Raw genomic sequence first — 18,475 nt, 5'->3', positions numbered from 1 at the left:
TCTTCTTCTTCTTCTCTCTTGTCTTGTCTCCACAGAGCTTCGGATCCCGGACAACGCCAACGTTTTCTACGCCATGAACTCCACTGCCAACTATGACTTTGTGCTTAAGAAGCGCGGCCTGGCGCGGCCGATGCGGGCCAAGAACGTGGCCAGCTCAACGCTGCCTCGCATGAAACAGAAGGGACTGAAAATCGCTAAAGGGATTTTCTGAGGAAAGGAAAAACAGACAAAAAAAAAAAAAACTGCGCCACTTCCTGCCTCCCCTCTGCCCCCTTTAACCCTTCGGGGTCTCCTCAGAAGGAACATTTGTGTTTCGGGTCAAACTAACCTGAAAGTATCTGAGTTTTGGTTTCAGACAAAGACTCGAGACGCCGGAGGAGATGAATGACCAAGTAACCTTTTTCTGTGGACGACCAGAAAGCAGAGGAGCACCTTAGCACTTAGGAACAGCTGTGGCGTCATCGGGAACCTCCGAAGACTTTGAAAAGGGCGAGCGCGCTGGGGGAAAACGCCCCGAAGAAGCTGTGAGTTCACAACAAGAGGACGCGTTTGGGTCTGAACCAGTCCAACGCTGCGCTCGCTCTGAAATGAACCGCTTGTGCCGGCTTGTGGAGATCCGTTTCATTTCCTTTTACGTTTACAACTGTTTACATGTTACATCGGTCAGCTCTTAAAAGATTTTCGTTGAAGCCTCTTTTGCACCTTCGATAAAACCGTTTTTTAACCCCCTGTGAGCAGCCTTCATCCCTGAACGTCAGTCTTCACGGCACGGAGAGTGTACACACACACACGGACAACACGAAGCCGCAGCAACATCTGGGTGTTTTCGAATGTGTTTCTACTTCTTCAGGGAACTTTTCTTGCGAGTGTTACCATCTTCATATCGTTTCCCGATGTCGACAGCGTTTCTGGAACGGCAGCACTGAACGTTGGACGCCGCTGCCGTCCGGGACTCGTTTTTAAACACCAGCGACGCTGATGTGGAGGGATCTTTTAACCTCTGAACGCTGCCATGTTACACACACACACACACACACACACACACACACACACACACACACACACACACACACACACACACACACACACACACACACACACACACACACACACACACACACACACACACACACACACACACACACACACACACACACACACAGAAGGTCAGAAATGGAAACATGGTGTCAAAATCCAGTGGGCACAGCCATGAATCACATGCCACTGTTCCTTTTTTTTATTTTAAGGAGTGAATCGTAACCACTACACCGTGAAGGATCCTTTGACTGGGACACAAAAACGATCCTGAGGGAAGAACAAAGTGAGCTGAAAAACAAACTTTGAGTGTAAATATCAATTAACACCAACTGTGCAGTATATTCTTTTCCGGACCATGAGATTTTGTTAATAGACTCGTCACGATATCAACATGAGTTGTTTTTTTGTTTTGGTTTTTTTAAAGCTTTGTACATCTCTGTGCTCTGATACGGTGCTGCTAACTGTCCTTATCACTTCTCTTTTCTTTCTCCTTCCTGACCGCCGGCCGCCATGTTGGAAGACGACGGAAACATAGAACTTTTTTTAAATGTTGCTCTTTTGAGGAAATTCAGTCTTAAGGTATGGAAGCTCATTTCTGCCAGGATAAACGTTTAAAAAAATAATGGATGAACCAAAAATGTGATAAAAATAAATAATGACATGATCAAATGGAGTAAAAAACATTAAGAACTGCTAAATATATGTACATACATACTTAGTTATACACATGTATTTAAAGTAATACAAATAGACAAACAATTAATAAATGAAATTAAGCAATTTCAACCAAAACGTTGAAGAACAGTAAACAAAGCACGTAGCCGACCAATCAGCGCTGCGCTCGAGATCAAACTGGATATGTGACCACTCAAAAGAGGGTTCCTGCGTTTGTAATTCTGAAATAGGAAGCACACATTTGATATTTTGATATTTTAAAGTAAATGACGATACAATATTGTCAGTATTGTATATTAGCGGAAACCTTGCGCTCCCTGGCGATCTCCTTCCCACCAGCTGACACTTTTTCTAGTGAAAGTAGGAGGTATCGTAAAGATAACTCCTCATCCTCATCCACTGCGACGCCTTCAAAGCGAGCGACAAGAATAAATAGAAACAGGGCGTTGGATAAAAGTTCAGCTCTCAGTGTCAGTTTAGTTAAGTCATAATACAATAAGCAATAAAAGAGACAGAAATCTTTATCTGACACTGTGCAGAAACCAGGTTTAAACACATCAAATGCCAGTGTTATGATTGAGACCTAATATGTTCTTATTGATTAATCTTCTCATCATTTTCCAGATAAACCATTTGGTCAATAAAACAGAAAAAAAAGTGTCTTAATTAGCTTGTTTTTTTTTTGTCTCATAAAACAGAAAATGTGAAGCCTTCGCAAAGGTTGTTTTTTTAGCATGAATAATGGTTTAAAAGATTAATAAATTATCAAAATAGCTGCTGATAATTTAGACTAATGGATTAATGGATTGTAAAAGATCTAGCCGAGTGTTTTTCTTTTTGTGGCATGAATGAGCTTCCATACATCAGGGTGAAACCTCTTCAGTTTTTCCAATAAATGTATTATGATCAAAAATATCGAATATAACTCATTTTTAGTATTTTTTTCCCCATTAAACATGAATTCTTTGGAAGAATCCAGGGAAATAACATGTTAAAAGACGTTTACGCCCATTTAATCGTATTTATCCAAATCTATTCCTTCTCAAAATACCGCAGAAGAGAAATTTATGAAAGGAGAAATAAAAATAAAAAAAAGAGTATAAAATAAGCAACAAAAAAAGTCTGTCAGTGAGAACTTCTATCCTCACGCTGTTTCTGAAACACTGAACTGGTGTTTTGATTTCACTCTGGACTCTTGCTGTTGCACAGGAAGAAGAGATGGACATTGTTTTGGTGGTTTAGTTCTTCCAACATGGCGGATCATCCTTCATATCCATCAGTAACCACTTTTCCAAATGTGCCATGACAGGCGTGTGTTGCAGACGCACCCGATACAGTCCTGCTGATTTATCCTGCAGGACGTTGGGTTTTTTTATTTTGTTTTTTTGTAGTGTCAGCTGTGGTTTTTACATGCCGGTGATGACAGCCGAGTCTTTCCTCTCTGAGCTGTCTTTCTCTCTCTCTTTCTCTCTCTCTTAAAGAAAGTGTGGAAAAGAGTTGGCAGAGAAGCTGCTTAAATCAGGCGGTTTCAAATCTGTAGTTGCGTCAGAGCCCAGGCGAACGATGGTGAAGCTGCCAAACTTCACACAGGGAGGGAGCAAACTCTTCTCTCTCTTCTTCTTCTCTCTGTGCCGTCCGTGATCTCTTTAAAGGGAAAAATCCAACCTAAAACACCTTATCACTGTTTTAAAAAAAAGCAGTTTTTGGTGATGTCCTTTTCCACTTTTAGGAATCAGATTTCTTTTACTCCCACGGATACAAAGTAGTAGTGATTTTAGTCAAACTTCTGTGATTTCAGCTTCTTAAATGTGTATATTTCCTCCTCTGTGACAGTAAACTGAATAACCTTTGAGTTGTGGACAAAACAAGACATTCGAGGACGTCAGCAACAACTAATTGTCTAATCACGATGAAAATAATCATTGGTTGCAGCTCTAATACGAACTTTCCTGGATTCTGCACAGTTCCTCTCTATTTGCACACGACACTTAACACTTAATGATCTGCTCTATTGACTGTTAGCTTAGCCTCAACCTCCCTTGCTACATATGCAGTTTAGAAAGACAACATTAGCAGTTATGTCTGCAACAATGTGTCCTTCATTTCAGACATTTTCAAGCAATGAAATGACAGCCGTCAACAGATTTTTTCGACCTCCAGCTGACTCGATATTAAAGGAGAATCCTGTAAAAAGGGCTCTGAAATGTGCACTTATGCTTCATACATGATATCATGCATAAACCTGTGGTAGGCAGTTTATTTTTGTTGATTTTGGGCCAGAAAAATCCATAATAATCATTCATTATATTTGAATTCAAGTGTTCTGAGGGGAAACTAGACTTCTGCACCTCCTGTTGGCTTGAGAAAATGTAGCCAGTGATGGGAGACTATGGCTAATCACAGGTCATTTCAGAGAGAGAGAGAGAGAGAGCAATCCCATTGTCTCAGGACAGAGAGCGGCAGGGGGTCTCTTTGCTTTTGCCTACTGCAGCTTTAAATCCTGAGGCTAAAATCCAACATCTTTAGTGCAAATTTCATGCAAAAGGCATGGAAATAAAGAAGAATTAGAAGTAAGATGAGGAGAAATGTATCGTGATGCAAATCCCAGTTTGGCTGCTCAGCTCACATACTTTTCACATCTTCTCGCTTTAAAGATGACGTTTCCGACACACGTAACGCTCTCCTTGGTAACAGTAGAGTGTAAACGCTCCTGAATCCAATAAGGAGCAGGACGGTGCTGCTAATGTAAGCCTAAACTCTGATAGCATCCAGGACCGTAGAGATAAAAAACTACACACAGGATGTGTTAGTCGTGAGTGGGAGGAAAAGCTTTTCGTCCCTGAATGAAACACTCGGTTACTCCTGCAGGTTGTAGGATTGATAGCCTTACATGCTAACGTTTTGAAGCTTACGTTAGAGCACGTAAACATGTCGCATAACATCCTGGGAAATGTAGGAAATCACAGAAGAAGTAAAAGTGGATTCACCAAAAACACTTGGTTGGATTTTTCCCGGACCTGTTCATAATATCACTGTCTGCAACAAAGTACTACATTAGCCTGTTGCACTGCGACCATGTGTTGCCTTTTTGCTTTATTTTCACCTGCATGAAGTTCATTATTCTGTTAACGATCAAATGAATGAAGCCCCCAAAAGAAAAAAATATCTTGCGAAAGCAATACGGCGAGGAGCAGGAGGCGAGTCCGTCGTGGATGTCGTCGGTGCCGCTGTGGCGTAAAATCCTTCGCCGTTGAACACTGTGACCTTTGACCCTTTTCGCTCCGCCCTCTCTGCCTGTTGGTCGGCGCGTCACGTCGAGCACTGTGAATTAAAAAAAAAAAAAAAAAAAGCTCAATGGTGTCGTAGTGAACATCCGCCCTTCACTCATCCTTGTTGGCGAGCAGCGAAGCCTCCATGTGCCAAAAATAACAGGAAAGAGAGAAAAAGGTTGAGTCCTCTGCCTTTCACAGTGAGAAAAAAACAAGTTTGTGTGTTTAATTGTTGTTGCATTTGTTCTGGAAAACAAAAAAGGGCAAGAACACTATGAGGTCTGCGGAGGATTAAAACTTGGAGCAAAGCTGAGCTGCAGATGAAGCTGTTGTAGAAACCACACTTTCATGCATTTCCTCAAGTAGGATTTTGAGGTACTTTTTTTTTTTGTGCAATTTTATACTTTTCTACTCCACTGCATTTCAGAGACAAATGGAAGGGATTAACACAATACTTCATCAATAATTAATCTGAATTAATCTTTATTGTCATTAATCAGGGTGTACAACGAAACTTTGTTGGTCATCCCCTTGTGCAAGAAAAAGAAAAATAACATAAAATAAGTAACAGACAAAGAAATCAACAAAACAAGCATTAAATTAATAGTGATTGTGCAACAGAAAGATGTCAGTGCAACTTAATCATAAGTAATTATAAAATTACTTAAAATTATTATTACAACTGGACTTGGTTATTTGTCTAGGAAGACGTTTCACCTCTCATCCAAGAGGCTTCATCAGTTCATGTACGCTTCTTATTTTTAAGTTTTAATGTCTTCTTTAATATCTCTGTAATCTCTGTCAGGATCAACAGCTGCCCCATTTGCAAATATTCAAAAGCAGCAGCTTTGAACCATAGAACAAACTACATGTGAGATATTAACGACAATCCTGGCTGAAATAATGACCATTTACGACATTCTACCGCTAATCATCAGAATATACTTAAAATAACACTAAAAGACACTGGAATCACTTTTATTAATGATTTATAATTGTATTAAGACACTGATACTTTTATTGCATCACATCTTTTTTTAGTGAAAAACAAACAATCTTACAAACTATACTATGACTTTTTTTTTGAAAAAGGACACCTAATGAGTTATGATAACTAACTTATTAAAATAAAGAAATACATTTGTTGTCATAAATCATGAGGTCTCCTATTATTAAAAAAGTCGTAGTATAGTATCTTTAGTAAGTAAAACCCCTTCGGTCTTCTTCCATCCTACCTTTTTCAGCCATTATGAACCAGGATAACAATAACAACTCAACTGAAACTAGTCAACTCCTCAAAGAAATACATTGAATACATATGCATTCCTAAAAGGAACTAAAACGAAAGTGAAATAAGAAACTAAATCAAAATATAAACACATATTTCCTGAGAGAAGGCCTAATTTGCGTATTTAAACAGAACATTTCATAAAACTGGGGAGGTTTCATGGTGATTCCAGATTCCTCCAACAGGCCTTGAACGCAGCATCAGCTCCCTCTGTATGAAACATCTCCTAGTATCACAGCTTAACTGTTTCTGCAGCAGCTTCACCTCCACTTTGACGCAGACTGTGCACGAGTGCCCCCCCCCCCGAGCGTAGGTGTTGGACTGGTTTGTGTGTCGTCGTGGCCCGTGTTGACAATGAAGTACTTTTTTGTGATTTGACCCGATTCTGTGCGAGTTTGAACAAAAAGGCTGCGTTTACCAGAAGAAGAAAAAAAGTGGGAACCAGCTGGCGTGGTGTGTGTGTGTGTTTCTGATTTCTTGTTTTCGTTCCCCTGAACTGTGCTCGGGTGCCATTTTTCCATTTGAACAAAAAGAATTTCCAACCTTTTTCTAACAGCGGTCTCTTCTTTCTTTTACTTTTCCCCCCAAGAACACAAAAAGTGTGGAATACAAACCTGTCCTTGATTAAGTCTTTGTTTATTTATTAATTTGTATATAAAGATTTTTGTTTTGCATTGTACATTCTCTCCTTTCTTGGTTATAGATTAATATATTCATGTATATACAAATAAACATTAAGTTTATAAAAGTCACTTTTTTTCTTGTTTCTGCAAAGTCTCTGCACGACAACAACCACTTTCATTTGTACAGTTTCATTACAATGCTGGATTTAAATCTGAAAATATGTATTTCGTTATTGGACAGATAGCTAAAACGATAAAGAATATTGTACTTTTAATAATCAGACATTTCAAACATTATAATGTCATTTTTGTGTAGTATGTGAAAAAATGCACTCAAGAAAGTTACTTTTAAAAGTTCTGCTAAACTTTATTCATCTTCATTCATGTGATAGTCCAAATGTTCAGTATACACAGTGGCCTAAGTATAAACAGTAAATATAGGGCATACTAAAGGTATACTAAAATGTGGGTTGATGATTATCTGACTGTGTTTGGGATGCAAATGACCTCTAGGTGGATTTATTTATTATGATACTTCCAGACCTGTTTGTCCACTTTTAATGAGCCTGACTTTCATAAAACACACAATAACTTATCATAATCTTTATTACATTATGGACATATAATCACAATATTTTATTAATTTACTATACAATTAATTATACATTAAACCCAAATTAAGTTCAACAGAAGCCTGTGAAATAATTATAATAATTAATAATCAATAATTGTTGATTAAACGTTATTCAAAATTGTAAGTAAATACTTTTAATTTATTAGACTGATTGGCAGATTGAGTGATTGGTGGGATGTAACTAAGTCCATTTCCTCAAGTATGATTTTGAGGTAATTGATTTATTTTGTGCAATTTTAAACTTATTACTTCATCAATAATTATGAATGACTGAATTATTGTCATTAATTAGGGTGTACAACGAAATTTGTTCGTCATCCCTTTGTGCAAGAAAAAGAAAAATAACATAAAATAAGTGTTATTAAAGACAGGGAAATCAACAAAATAAGCATTCAATTAATAGTGATTGTGCAACAGAAAGGTGTCAACCTTTTGCCCAAAATGCAACTTAATACGTAAGTATAAAATTACTTAAAATTATTATTAAATAATAATTAGTAAATTCTAATCCAATAATATATATATATATATATATATATATATATATATATATACTGTATACTTCTGTTGATTATTGATAGGGCAACACGTGGTGTGGTGGTTAGCACTTTCGCCTCAAAGCAAGAGGGTTCCTGGTTTGAAGTCTGTGTGGGTTTTCTCCGGGTTCTCCACTTTCCTCCCACAGTCCAAAGACATGCAGGTGTTGGGTTCATTGATGACTCTAAATTGCCCGTAGGTGTGAATGTGAGTGTGAATGGTTGTCTGTCTCTGTTTGTCTCTATGTGTCCTGTGATAGACTGGCGTCCTATCCAGGGTGGACCCCGCCTCACGCCCGATGTCAGCTGGGATCGGCTCCAGCCCACCGCGACCCCGATAGGGACAAGCAATTGAAGATGGATGGATATTGATTCATTTGTTGATTGACATTAAACTAGTCGAACATCATCCCCAAAGCAATTTCAGTCAACAGCAACTGGACTTGGTTGTTTGCCTAGAAAAGATGTTTCACCTCTCTGTGGGGCGGCTGTGACTCAGTGGGTTGTCCTCCATTCGAGAGATCGGCGGTTCAATCCCCAGCTCCCCTGGTCGTCCTGTCGAAGTTGGGCAAGACACTGAACTCTGAATTGCTCCCTGAATGGTTAGATTGGATTAGATAGTATGTAGATGTCCACTGCCATCAGTGTGAATGGGTGAATGTGAAAAATAGTGTGAAAGCACCTTGAGTAGTCAGAAGACTAGAAAGGCGCTATAGAAGTACAAGTCCATTTACCATGAATCTCATCCAAGAGGCTTCATCAGTTCATGCATGCATCTAACCAGGCTGGGACTGGTCCAGGACCAGGACCAGGCTGGGACTGGACCAACTAACTGGTGTGGAGATCCAGGTATTTAACCTGTCACAGGGCTGATGATGTGAACCCTTTGTGCTCCAAATGCCAACGACCGTTGTTAGAGTGACAGTCGTTGGTGGGAAGTTGGTTTGGACTTGGTTAGTGTTCTATTGAGTCTGAACGACAGTCGTTGGAGTCACAGGAGGCCATTGTGAACAGTTGTTCTTTGAGGTTAGATTGTTGAATCTCCTGGGAAGGGATGAAAGGGCAGCATTGTAAATTGGAGATAAGTGGTGTCTCAGACCTCCTCCTCTGTTTAGCGATGGTTTCTCCACTTTTACATAGACGGCTTCTTGTGGAGGCTCCTGTCATTCTCCATATGGACGTCACAGTCTAAGAAAGGCAAATTGTTGTCCTTGACTTCTTCTCTAGTGAACTTGAGGTTTCTGTCCACTGAGTTGATATGTTCAGTAAAAGTTTGCACCTCTTTGGATTTGATTTTAACCCATGTGTCGTCCACATATCTGAACCAATGGCTCAGGGTTACTCCTTTGAAGGAGTTCAAAGCCTTGCCCTCTACCTCCTCCATGTATAGACTTGCCATGGCACAGCCGTGTTTCTGTCTGTAAAAAGTGCCATTAAACTGTAAATATGTGGTGTTCAGGCACAAATCCAGAAGTTGGCAAATGTGGTCTGGTTTGAGATTTGTTCGGTCGTGTAAGGAGTTGTCCTGTGTGAGCTGCTCTCTTACTGTGGCCAGAGCCTCCAGGGAAGTCGAACGTCATCTCTCAGCGACAAAGCGTAGTTGCCATTCGCGCCTGCGCAGTATCACACAGCTTTGTTGTTTCACGTCAGTATGGCGCTTAGCAAAACGTTTGGTCAAAAACCGGTTAAATTCCAGCTCGAGGAGGATGGAGACTTCTACATGATCGGGTCGGAGGTTAGTATTTCACCTTCTGAACAAACCGACGCTTTTATTGCAATCTTATTTAGCAGAAAAGTGTCGTTTAACCTGGTGACCGGTCCGCTAGCAGCTAACTTAGCCAGCGAGCTAACGAAGCAGCACCGAACCTCATTCATTCATTGTGGGTTCTAATGTTAAATTCATTTTCATCACACCACAGATCAAACATATTCGCCTCTATGACGATTCAACGGAATACATACTGACCTCGTAATGTTCGTCCTTGTCCACAAGTTCACACAGATTTATTCGGCTGAGCTAGCTGACGTTAAACAATGATGCTAAGCTAACCTGCTAACGGTGATTATCCGGCACCAAGCTAACCAAAGCTTGCGGTAGTATTTTGTTACCTAATGCCTGTTAGCTATAACATTACTAAAACCATAAACCTCTTATCTCCATAGTAACTTATTTATGTAGCAATGGTCATCGACACTGTAGTGTTGGTACAGAAACATCCCAGCCAATAAACTGTGCGACCATATTTAAATACTACGGATGCACCATGTTTAGTAACAGCCATCAGAAGAAGTAGAAGAAGAATTCCTTTATTTATCCCGCAAGGGGAAATTCAATATATCCACTCTGTTATTATTATTATTCACGTTACACACACAGGCCCAACATACACACACATGCACAAGCAGGACCTATCTACATGCAATTAATGGAGAGATGTCAGAGGGAGGGGGCTGCCAATGGATTGGCGCCACGAGCAGTTGGGGGTTCGGTGCCTTGCTCAACAGCACCTCGGCAGTGCCCAGGAGATGAACTGGCACCTCTCCAGCCAATAGTCCACACTCCATTCATGGTCCACACAGGGACTCGAACCGACGACCTTGCGGTTTCCAGCCGAGTCACCTATGATTAAAAATGTGTTCATTTCCAATCTGAAGGGTCACAGAAGTTTTGTAAACACAGTTTTATATGAATAATCTAAAATGTCGTGTGCTTAGGTTGGATGGCAAACCGACACAATAAATCTGTCACTGACCTACATTTACTCCTGTTGTAGTATTGTATGAATGATGAAGCCCATACAATCAGAATCATAAAGTTATGTAACCTTGGTGTCCTATCAATAATATATCTGTAGTTGTTTATGTCAAAGTTAAATCATTCAGGAGCCCATACACCTAAGGCCACACAATGAAGGAAACGTCATTTGCGGATGTTGTTATGTTAAAAGATAGATTTGTTACCCAGGTAAATATCGTTATCGAGATATGAAATCATCAGGATAAAAGATTTTGGCTGTACAGCCCAGCCCTAATGTGCATTGTCGCTGCTAAATAAATGAATAAATAAACCTGGAAATGTTTACCTTTTCAAAGCTTGAATCTGCCAAAAACGACAGTCATTGTCACCAAGTATGTCCATGTAGCTATAGTAGTCTGCCTTCTTGTTAATTCTCTGTTTGTTCTTTTTGTGTGTGTGTGTGTGTGTGTGTTCAGGTGGGAAACTACCTCCGTATGTTTAGAGGCTCCCTGTATAAAAGATACCCGTCATTATGGAGAAAACTGGCATCGGTAGAAGAACGGAAGAAAATAGTGGAGTCATCACATGGTCAGTAGAGTTCCTCAGTCTGAACACATCCACAGCTGGGTGGAAGTTATAGACGATACACTGTTAAGTACTGTTACCAAGAAAGGCCTGTCATTTCAGTAACATGGAAATAATCATATATTCTTTTTAATAATATTCTCCCTAGAACAGTTAAATTAGTTTATCCACAAATAAGAAAACTGCAGTGAAAATGATCTAGACTGTTAATTATGAAGTGTTAAAGAATGCCATCTACATCTGTTTCTCAGCCAAAAGTACATTTCTTTTAAGATTAAAAAATATTCATAAAATGAACAAGCGTTTCATGTCAAATCCAGTACTATACAACTGATTGTTAAATGCATTTATTTTGCTTAAGATGTTTCAATTTATAAATGATTGGGATGAGGATACACAATTGTACATGCTCATTTAGATGGCTGACCACCGTGTACCCCCTTCACATCGGGAGTTCACCCAGGTAGAGTTTGTGTTAGAAAGGGTTCACCCAAGTAGAGTTTGTGTTAGAAAGGGTTAACCCAGTTAGTTTGTGTTAGATAGGGTTCACCCAGGTAGAGTTTGTGTTAGAAAGGGTTAACCCAGTTAGTTTGTGTTAGATAGGGTTAACCCAGGTAGAGTTTGTGTTAGAAAGGGTTAACCCAGTTAGTTTGTGTTAGATAGGGTTAACCCAGGTAGAGTTGGTGTTAGAAAGGGTAACCCAGGTAGAGTTTGTGTTAGAAAGGGTAACCCAGGTAGAGTTTGTGTTAGAAAGGGTTAACCCAGGTAGAGTTTGTGTTAGAAAGGGTAACCCAGGTAGAGTTTGTGTTAGAAAGGGTTAACCCAGGTAGAGTTTGTGTTAGAAAGGGTAACCCAGGTAGAGTTTGTGTTAGTAAGGGTAACCCAGGTAGAGTTTGTGTTAGAAAGGGTTAACCCAGGTAGAGTTTGTGTTAGAAAGGGTTAACCCCTGTTGAGCAACTTGCCTTCAAGACCCAGGTCATACTGTACGTCATTGGTTGCTATTGGGGGTGCACAGTCGTCGCCCACCATAATACTGAGTAGGAGTGTTTTTCAGCTACAGAGGAGTTGAACAGCTGACAATTTGAACTTCATGTGGCCAGACTTTGAAGTGCTGTAGCTCCAGGGTCGTCCTTGATGAGAAAGTAATTAACGGTTACATGACGGGAGCGGTGAGGGACAGCATAGTGTTAGCCTTTGTGAACATAAGAGAGAGACACTTGCCGGTCACAAAACCAGATTGAATGCACAGAACAAGCAGTAAAAAAGCAGCACACTGCCCCATCCTAATACAGTGTTCAGAAACATAATCAGCAGCAGTAATGAAAGGAAGTTATTAAGTATTGGGGTCGGTGATATCATGACCAATGCTTTTAATCAATCCAAACAAAGTTTACATAAACTTGCACGTTATCTTTTCCCTATTTAATTTCGAAGTCTACTCTGTGCTTAAAAACATGGCGCTGACTCTCGATCTTCCCTTTCAGATCACGGCTACACTCAGCTGGCCACCAGCGTTACTCTGCTGAAGGCTTCGGAAGTCGAGGAGATCCTCGAAGGAAACGACGAGAAGTACAAAGCCGTCTCCATCAGCACCGAGCCCCCGGCCTACCTCAGGTTCCTCCGCCACTTTGTTTAGACAAAAAATATTGACGTTGAAGCATTTTCAGCATCGTCGTCATTGATCACGTTGACTAATCGCAGCAGCCGTAAATCCTGTAGTAATCATTTTATTGCCTCTTGTCTCCAGGGAACAGAAGGCGAAGAGGAACAGCCAGTGGGTTCCCACGCTGCCCAACAGTTCTCACCACCTGGACGCGGTGCCCTGCTCCACCACCATCAACCGCAGCCGACTGGGCCGGGACAAGAAGAGGACTTTCCCACTGTGGTAAGGAGTCACTGGCCTTCACCGTTCCCTTAATTACAAACACTCAATAGTTTTCTCTACGGTATCGTGTGTCATTTTTGCTGCAGTCAGTAAGAGTTCTCCTTGTGTGTTGGTGCGTTTTGTCTCATCCAGCTTCGATGACCACGATCCAGCAGTGATCCACGAGAACGCCACTCAGTCCGAAGTCCTGGTTCCGATCCGTCTGGACATGGAGATCGAGGGACAGAAGCTCAGAGACGCTTTCACCTGGAATATGAACGGTAACCATCCTCACGTCTCTCTCCGCTCAGAGAAGGATGGCGTCAAAGCAAAAAAACAAAAACATCCTTTTTCAAAATTTCCAGAGAAGCTGATGACGCCTGAGATGTTCGCTGAGATCCTGTGTGACGACCTGGACCTCAACCCGCTGGCCTTCGTCCCAGCCATCGCCTCAGCCATCCGACAGCAGATCGAGTCGTATCCGACAGACAGCATCCTGGAGGAGCAGACGGACCAGAGAGTCATCATCAAGGTGACGCTCTACACTGCCGTTAGCTCGCATGAGTATCTTTTAAAATGAAATGTATGGTACCCGACTATAAATGTTTTTGGTTTCCAGTTGAACATCCATGTCGGGAACATCTCCCTGGTGGACCAGTTTGAGTGGGACATGTCTGAGAGGGAGAACTCTCCGGAGAAGTTCGCCCTGAAGCTTTGCTCTGAACTTGGACTGGGCGGAGAGTTCGTCACCACCATCGCCTACAGCATCCGCGGTCAGCTGAGCTGGCACCAGAGGACGTACGCCTTCAGGTACCAAAGAGGAGCCAAGTGTGTGGTTTTAAAAAGTGTGTTTGTAAGGCGTCCGGTGGCAGATTCACTCTCACCAATCGAGCTTATTTCCTCATCATCTGCCTAGAGTTTGAAGATTAGTTGACGTCTGTGCTTTAAGACCGACGCATGCTTTTCATACAGGAAACAGTCACAAAAGAGAATGTGGATTTCTGCACACTTTTGTCCTCTACTGGAATCACAAGTGGTGCACAGTTTGTGATGCACTTTCATTAGCCAGCAGTGATTGGTCGACCGGAGAGGGTAGTCAGCGATAACGAAACAGACTCGCTCTTCCACTCACTTGCGTGTGACGCGGCACTCGCACACTAACGTTAAAGTGGTTGCTGTTGCTGTGTCTCAAATCCTGCACGTCCACCCTCGAATTGGCTCTTTTGAGGGTGTCAAAGTCAATAAAATGCAGTATTATGCATTTATCCGGTCCCACCCTCAAAAACCGCCAAAATGTTGAACGCTGGACATTCGTTCATTTTGGAAAAATAAACAAGAAGAAAAGAATAAATACGATCGTCATTTCCGGTAAATGCTCAGCGGCAGTGTTTGATTTGAAACTTAAAAAAACCCTCAGATCTCTGGGAAGTGAGGTCCCAAAACCCACCTGCAGTTACATGTTATTGCCACAGGTGCTGCCAATGAGGACAAAACGATCTTGTTTTGTATTTTATGACTTTAAAGAGACATTTTAACACATTTTATTGAGTTCTTTTTAGGGCCCATCCACACGAAGAAGACGCGTTTTTCTGTAACCCCACAACAGCAGCCGGCGTTATTAAAGCCTGAAAACAGGATCTTTAGAAACCGGGTCCCAGAGTGAGAAGATTTGAAAACGCCCCCCCCCCCCCCCCATGGCTTTGTCGTCTAGATGGCGAAACCGCACACTTTAACGATGCCGTCATCGCCCTATAACACACATAACAACAACAGTGCTGTTGCGTGAAAGGAGACAGACCGACCCATAGACTGTTTACTGAACTGGACTCTGAGCCACATGCATGGGAATGAGATTTCTCCCTTTTCCCCGATGATCTGAATAAGTCGCTAAGCTGCACCCTCTGCTCGGTGAGGACACTAACTGCAGAGTGATTGGTGCACCATGAATCACTCTTTTGTGGTGTCCAAAACATATATACCCATTATACAGTGTCTCCCTGTCTCTTCTTCTCCTTGTTGGTGTATTTCTGTGGCATGTGTATTACTGCGTTTTTAGCCGCTTCACTGGTTTCGTGTGGACGCAGGTATTTCTTGAGCCGAGGCCGCATGGCCAGAAAACTTTTCAAGAAAGACAGAGAAAAAAAAGGTTGTTTTCGATCGTGTGGACGTAGCATTAGTCTCATCATGTCCAACGAGAGACATCAGCAAAGTTTACTTCACACGTCTTGATTCCTGGTTTTGAAAATTTGAGGGAGATAAAGAAACAAACACTGTTGCATCTCTGTTGGTGCCACAGTGCTGTGACCTTTGACCTCTTATCTGTTGTTGTTGTTGTGACACTGATCCTGAAGCCTGAGATGTGTTTTAGTTTTGTTTTATGTAACGTCCGGACTGAAATTATGGGAGGTTAAACTGAGGTCGTGTTTTGCTGCTCTGCTCGTTCTTCTGTGGGTGAAATGTAGCCGACGGTCTGCTGTCTGAGTTTTTTTTTTTAGTTTTCCAGGATGTGAAGTAATGAAATATTTCAAACACCCAGACAGCAATGCTGACCTCTAACACAGTGGAAGAAATAGTTTATTTTCCTGCTTATTTCATAAGATTTGATTTGTGATCTAGCATGCACAACGTTCAGATCTTCACCTCCCACGCTTGTTTTCACGTTTTCTTTCCTAAAATGTTTGGCAATTTGGTTTTCTTTCATGATCCTCTTTATGTCGATGTGCTCATAATATTTAATTACTGTAGCAGAAGCATCATCTTTGAAGCTTCAGGTTCAATTTGGTTTCAAGATTTTAGTCATTTTGCATCTTTTTGTGGTGGTTTTGCATCTATTTTTAGTAATTTGGAATCTTTTTGTGGTGTTTTGCATCTATTTTAGTGATTTTGCATCTTATTGTGGTGTTTTGCATCTGTTTTAGTGATTTTGCATCTTTTTGTGGTATTTTGGTCCCACACTTGTTTCTTAAAATATATGCCATTTGGTTTTCTTTCTTGATCGATCCTTTTTGTCGACGTTATGTTCATGCTTTCAGTTCCATGTCATAATTTTAATTACTGTAGCAGAAACCTCATTCAGGTTTGTCTGCATGTTTCAGGGTCGTATTGACCTTCGTTTCACACAAACTCTGATCTGAGTCGCTCTAAAGATCAACTCACTGCTGAAGCTTTGCATTTGATTCACCTCAGCGCTCAGTTACAAAGTGTTTTTGTTGTTGTTTTGTAGTGAGAACCCGCTGCCCACAGTGGAGATAGCCATCAGGAACACCGGCGATGCCGACCAGTGGTGCCCCCTGCTGGAGACGCTCACAGACGCAGAGATGGAGAAGAAGATCAGAGATCAGGACAGAAACACGAGGTGAGTGTCGGCCGGATATTTGGACCTCCGGTCTGCTTTTCTTCCAGTCAAGGCCTTCAAAATAAGATTTTTATCCGGTTAAATAACAGAATAATAAACAGTTAACAGAATAAAATGGAATATGTGGTGCAGTTGTAAAACGTGTTCAGGTGATAAATGAGTGAACAGAAGGGAGGCAACGGTGACTCTTCTTATTGAGAGTGGAGTCCGTGTGTGTATATCATTCCTCAGAATATAAATAGAAGAATTATTAGTGAGTATAAAAATATGATAAATATGTAGTTGGTAAATATATGAAACTGATACAGACACCATACTTGTTTTAATATTTATGGAAAATAATACAAACAAAACAAAAAGAAATGCCAAAACAAAGATCCTTATTTATGCTCATAGCAAATATCCGTAAAAGCATTATATTCTGTTTGAAGAAGCTTATTCATAGTTTTAATAGTCTTAATAATAAAAGTAAGCGTTTGTTGCAGCTAATTTGAAGACGTCACCTCTAAACTTTGGGAACTTGCGATCAAGGCTACAACTAACGATTATTTTCTTTGTCTATTAAACTAATCCATAATTTCTCTCGGTTATTTGTTATTTATTTGGTTTATAAATAGTCAAAAATGTGGATCGAAGCCCAAGGTGACATCCTCAAATGTCTTGTTTTGTCCAAAACTCAAAGATATGTACTTTACTGTCACAGAGAAGAAAAGATTTACATTTAAGGAGCTTAATCAATTACCAAAATAGTTGATTTGGTAGTTGACAATTAGTCGTGCAGCTCTACGTATAGAGTTTGTATATGCTTGAATTTGAATATACTCTTTGAAAAATGCTTGTTTTTTCCCCAATATAGACTGTTTCATTAACAGCATCACTCGTGTAAACCAAATGTCTTTAATATTGAAGTGATAATAAGAGTTTCAAGAAGAAATGTTTGGGTTTGTGTACCTTTTGGAAAGAGCTTGAATTTAACTTTTAAGAAGCTGTGTGAGCGCTGTTCCTTTTTAAGTATTTAATAATGACTTAATCGATAAAACACTACTTAATTGTAGCTCTGAACTACAGCAGATCAGTTTGTCGCCGTTGTTTTTATTTGAGGTGTTGACGCTCTTGTTCCCATTCCCTCCGCAGGCGAATGAGGCGACTGGCGAACACGGCGCCTGCGTGGTAGAAGCAGCAGCATCACCAGCGCCCCCTACAGCAGCGGTACTCGTCTTGATTGAGGTACGACGCCATCATGGTTTCGCAACATCAGCAACGAAGATGTCCCCTCCATCGCGTGCCAGGATGTCTTTTCTGCTCGAGCGGGGTTCTCCGTCAGACGTTCACCGTGTCATTTCTGTTTATTTTTTATCGTTAATGTTGATATCCTGTTCCGTTTGGGTAGAAAGTCCTTCGTGTTTCCCTCTCGACCCTCGGCGTGGAGAAGCTGCTCTCTCACTCTGACCACTGACTCTCTTTACTTGACCACAGAGGGAGAAGAAAAATGAAAACCGCAGGCTCAGATAATATATTGTTGTGTTGTATTTGTTGTCTTTTTGTACATTTTATTAATTCTTACAAAATAAAAAAAAAAGTGAAAGAGCTTCATTTGCTGCCTTATCTTGTGCATTATTTAAAAAGAATATTTTTGTTTTAGCAAATCCTTGTTTTCTCCCAGGCACATTCATTTTTTTTAAATGTTCAACGTGTAATCTGAAGTTATGCAATCTAAAGCTGCTATTTTAATTACAGCTGATGTAATTAACAGTGTAAACGAGTCGTAGCAGGTGATAATCAAAGGCGACAACTGTCCGCCACTGTAGCTAAACATCTGAGTCGGCAAAACCATGAAATGATTTTATTTCCATATTCTGTGTACATTTACA

General features: G+C 40.7%; 2 protein-coding genes across 7 annotated transcripts in view; both read left to right on the top strand.

The window, feature by feature from the left end:
- The window catches only part of LOC310946130 (ral guanine nucleotide dissociation stimulator-like), a gene marked incomplete at its 5' end in the record, with an annotated part of 77,365 nt that extends 70,413 nt beyond the window's left edge, over positions 1-6,952 (top strand). For all 6 annotated transcript variants that reach the window (XM_083912479.1, XM_083912480.1, XM_083912478.1 and 3 more), the window contains one exon: positions 36-6,952. In XM_083912479.1, the coding sequence (XP_083768605.1) occupies positions 36-211 (176 nt within the window). In that variant the 3' untranslated portion in view covers positions 212-6,952. The remainder of the gene's footprint in view (positions 1-35) is intronic.
- A 2,743-nt stretch (positions 6,953-9,695) lies between these two features.
- Positions 9,696-18,157, top strand: smarcb1a (SWI/SNF related BAF chromatin remodeling complex subunit B1a). The gene is made up of 9 exons (XM_083912980.1): positions 9,696-9,798; positions 11,277-11,388; positions 12,870-12,999; positions 13,133-13,270; positions 13,403-13,530; positions 13,615-13,781; positions 13,869-14,059; positions 16,473-16,604; positions 17,739-18,157. The coding sequence occupies exons 1-9, from the start codon at positions 9,715-9,717 to the stop codon at positions 17,776-17,778; spliced, it is 1,122 nt and encodes a 373-aa protein (XP_083769106.1). The 5' UTR covers positions 9,696-9,714; the 3' UTR covers positions 17,779-18,157.
- Positions 18,158-18,475: the final 318 nt, after the last annotated feature.

This window comes from Echiichthys vipera, assembly GCF_963691815.1.
Source record: "Echiichthys vipera genome assembly, chromosome: 4".
NCBI lineage: Eukaryota > Metazoa > Chordata > Actinopteri > Perciformes > Trachinidae > Echiichthys > Echiichthys vipera.
Note: the sequence above shows the minus strand (reverse complement) of the source record. Positions and strands in the feature narration are given on the sequence as shown.

Bases quoted from the DNA above. Each gene is read 5' to 3' on its own strand.
- smarcb1a (XM_083912980.1), top strand. From the start codon at position 9,715: ATGGCGCTTAGCAAAACGTTTGGTCAAAAACCGGTTAAATTCCAGCTC. The intron at 9,799-11,276 runs GTTAGTATTTCA...GTGTGTGTTCAG, and splicing joins TCTACATGATCGGGTCGGAG to GTGGGAAACTACCTCCGTAT. The intron at 13,531-13,614 runs GTAACCATCCTC...CAAAATTTCCAG, and splicing joins TTTCACCTGGAATATGAACG to AGAAGCTGATGACGCCTGAG.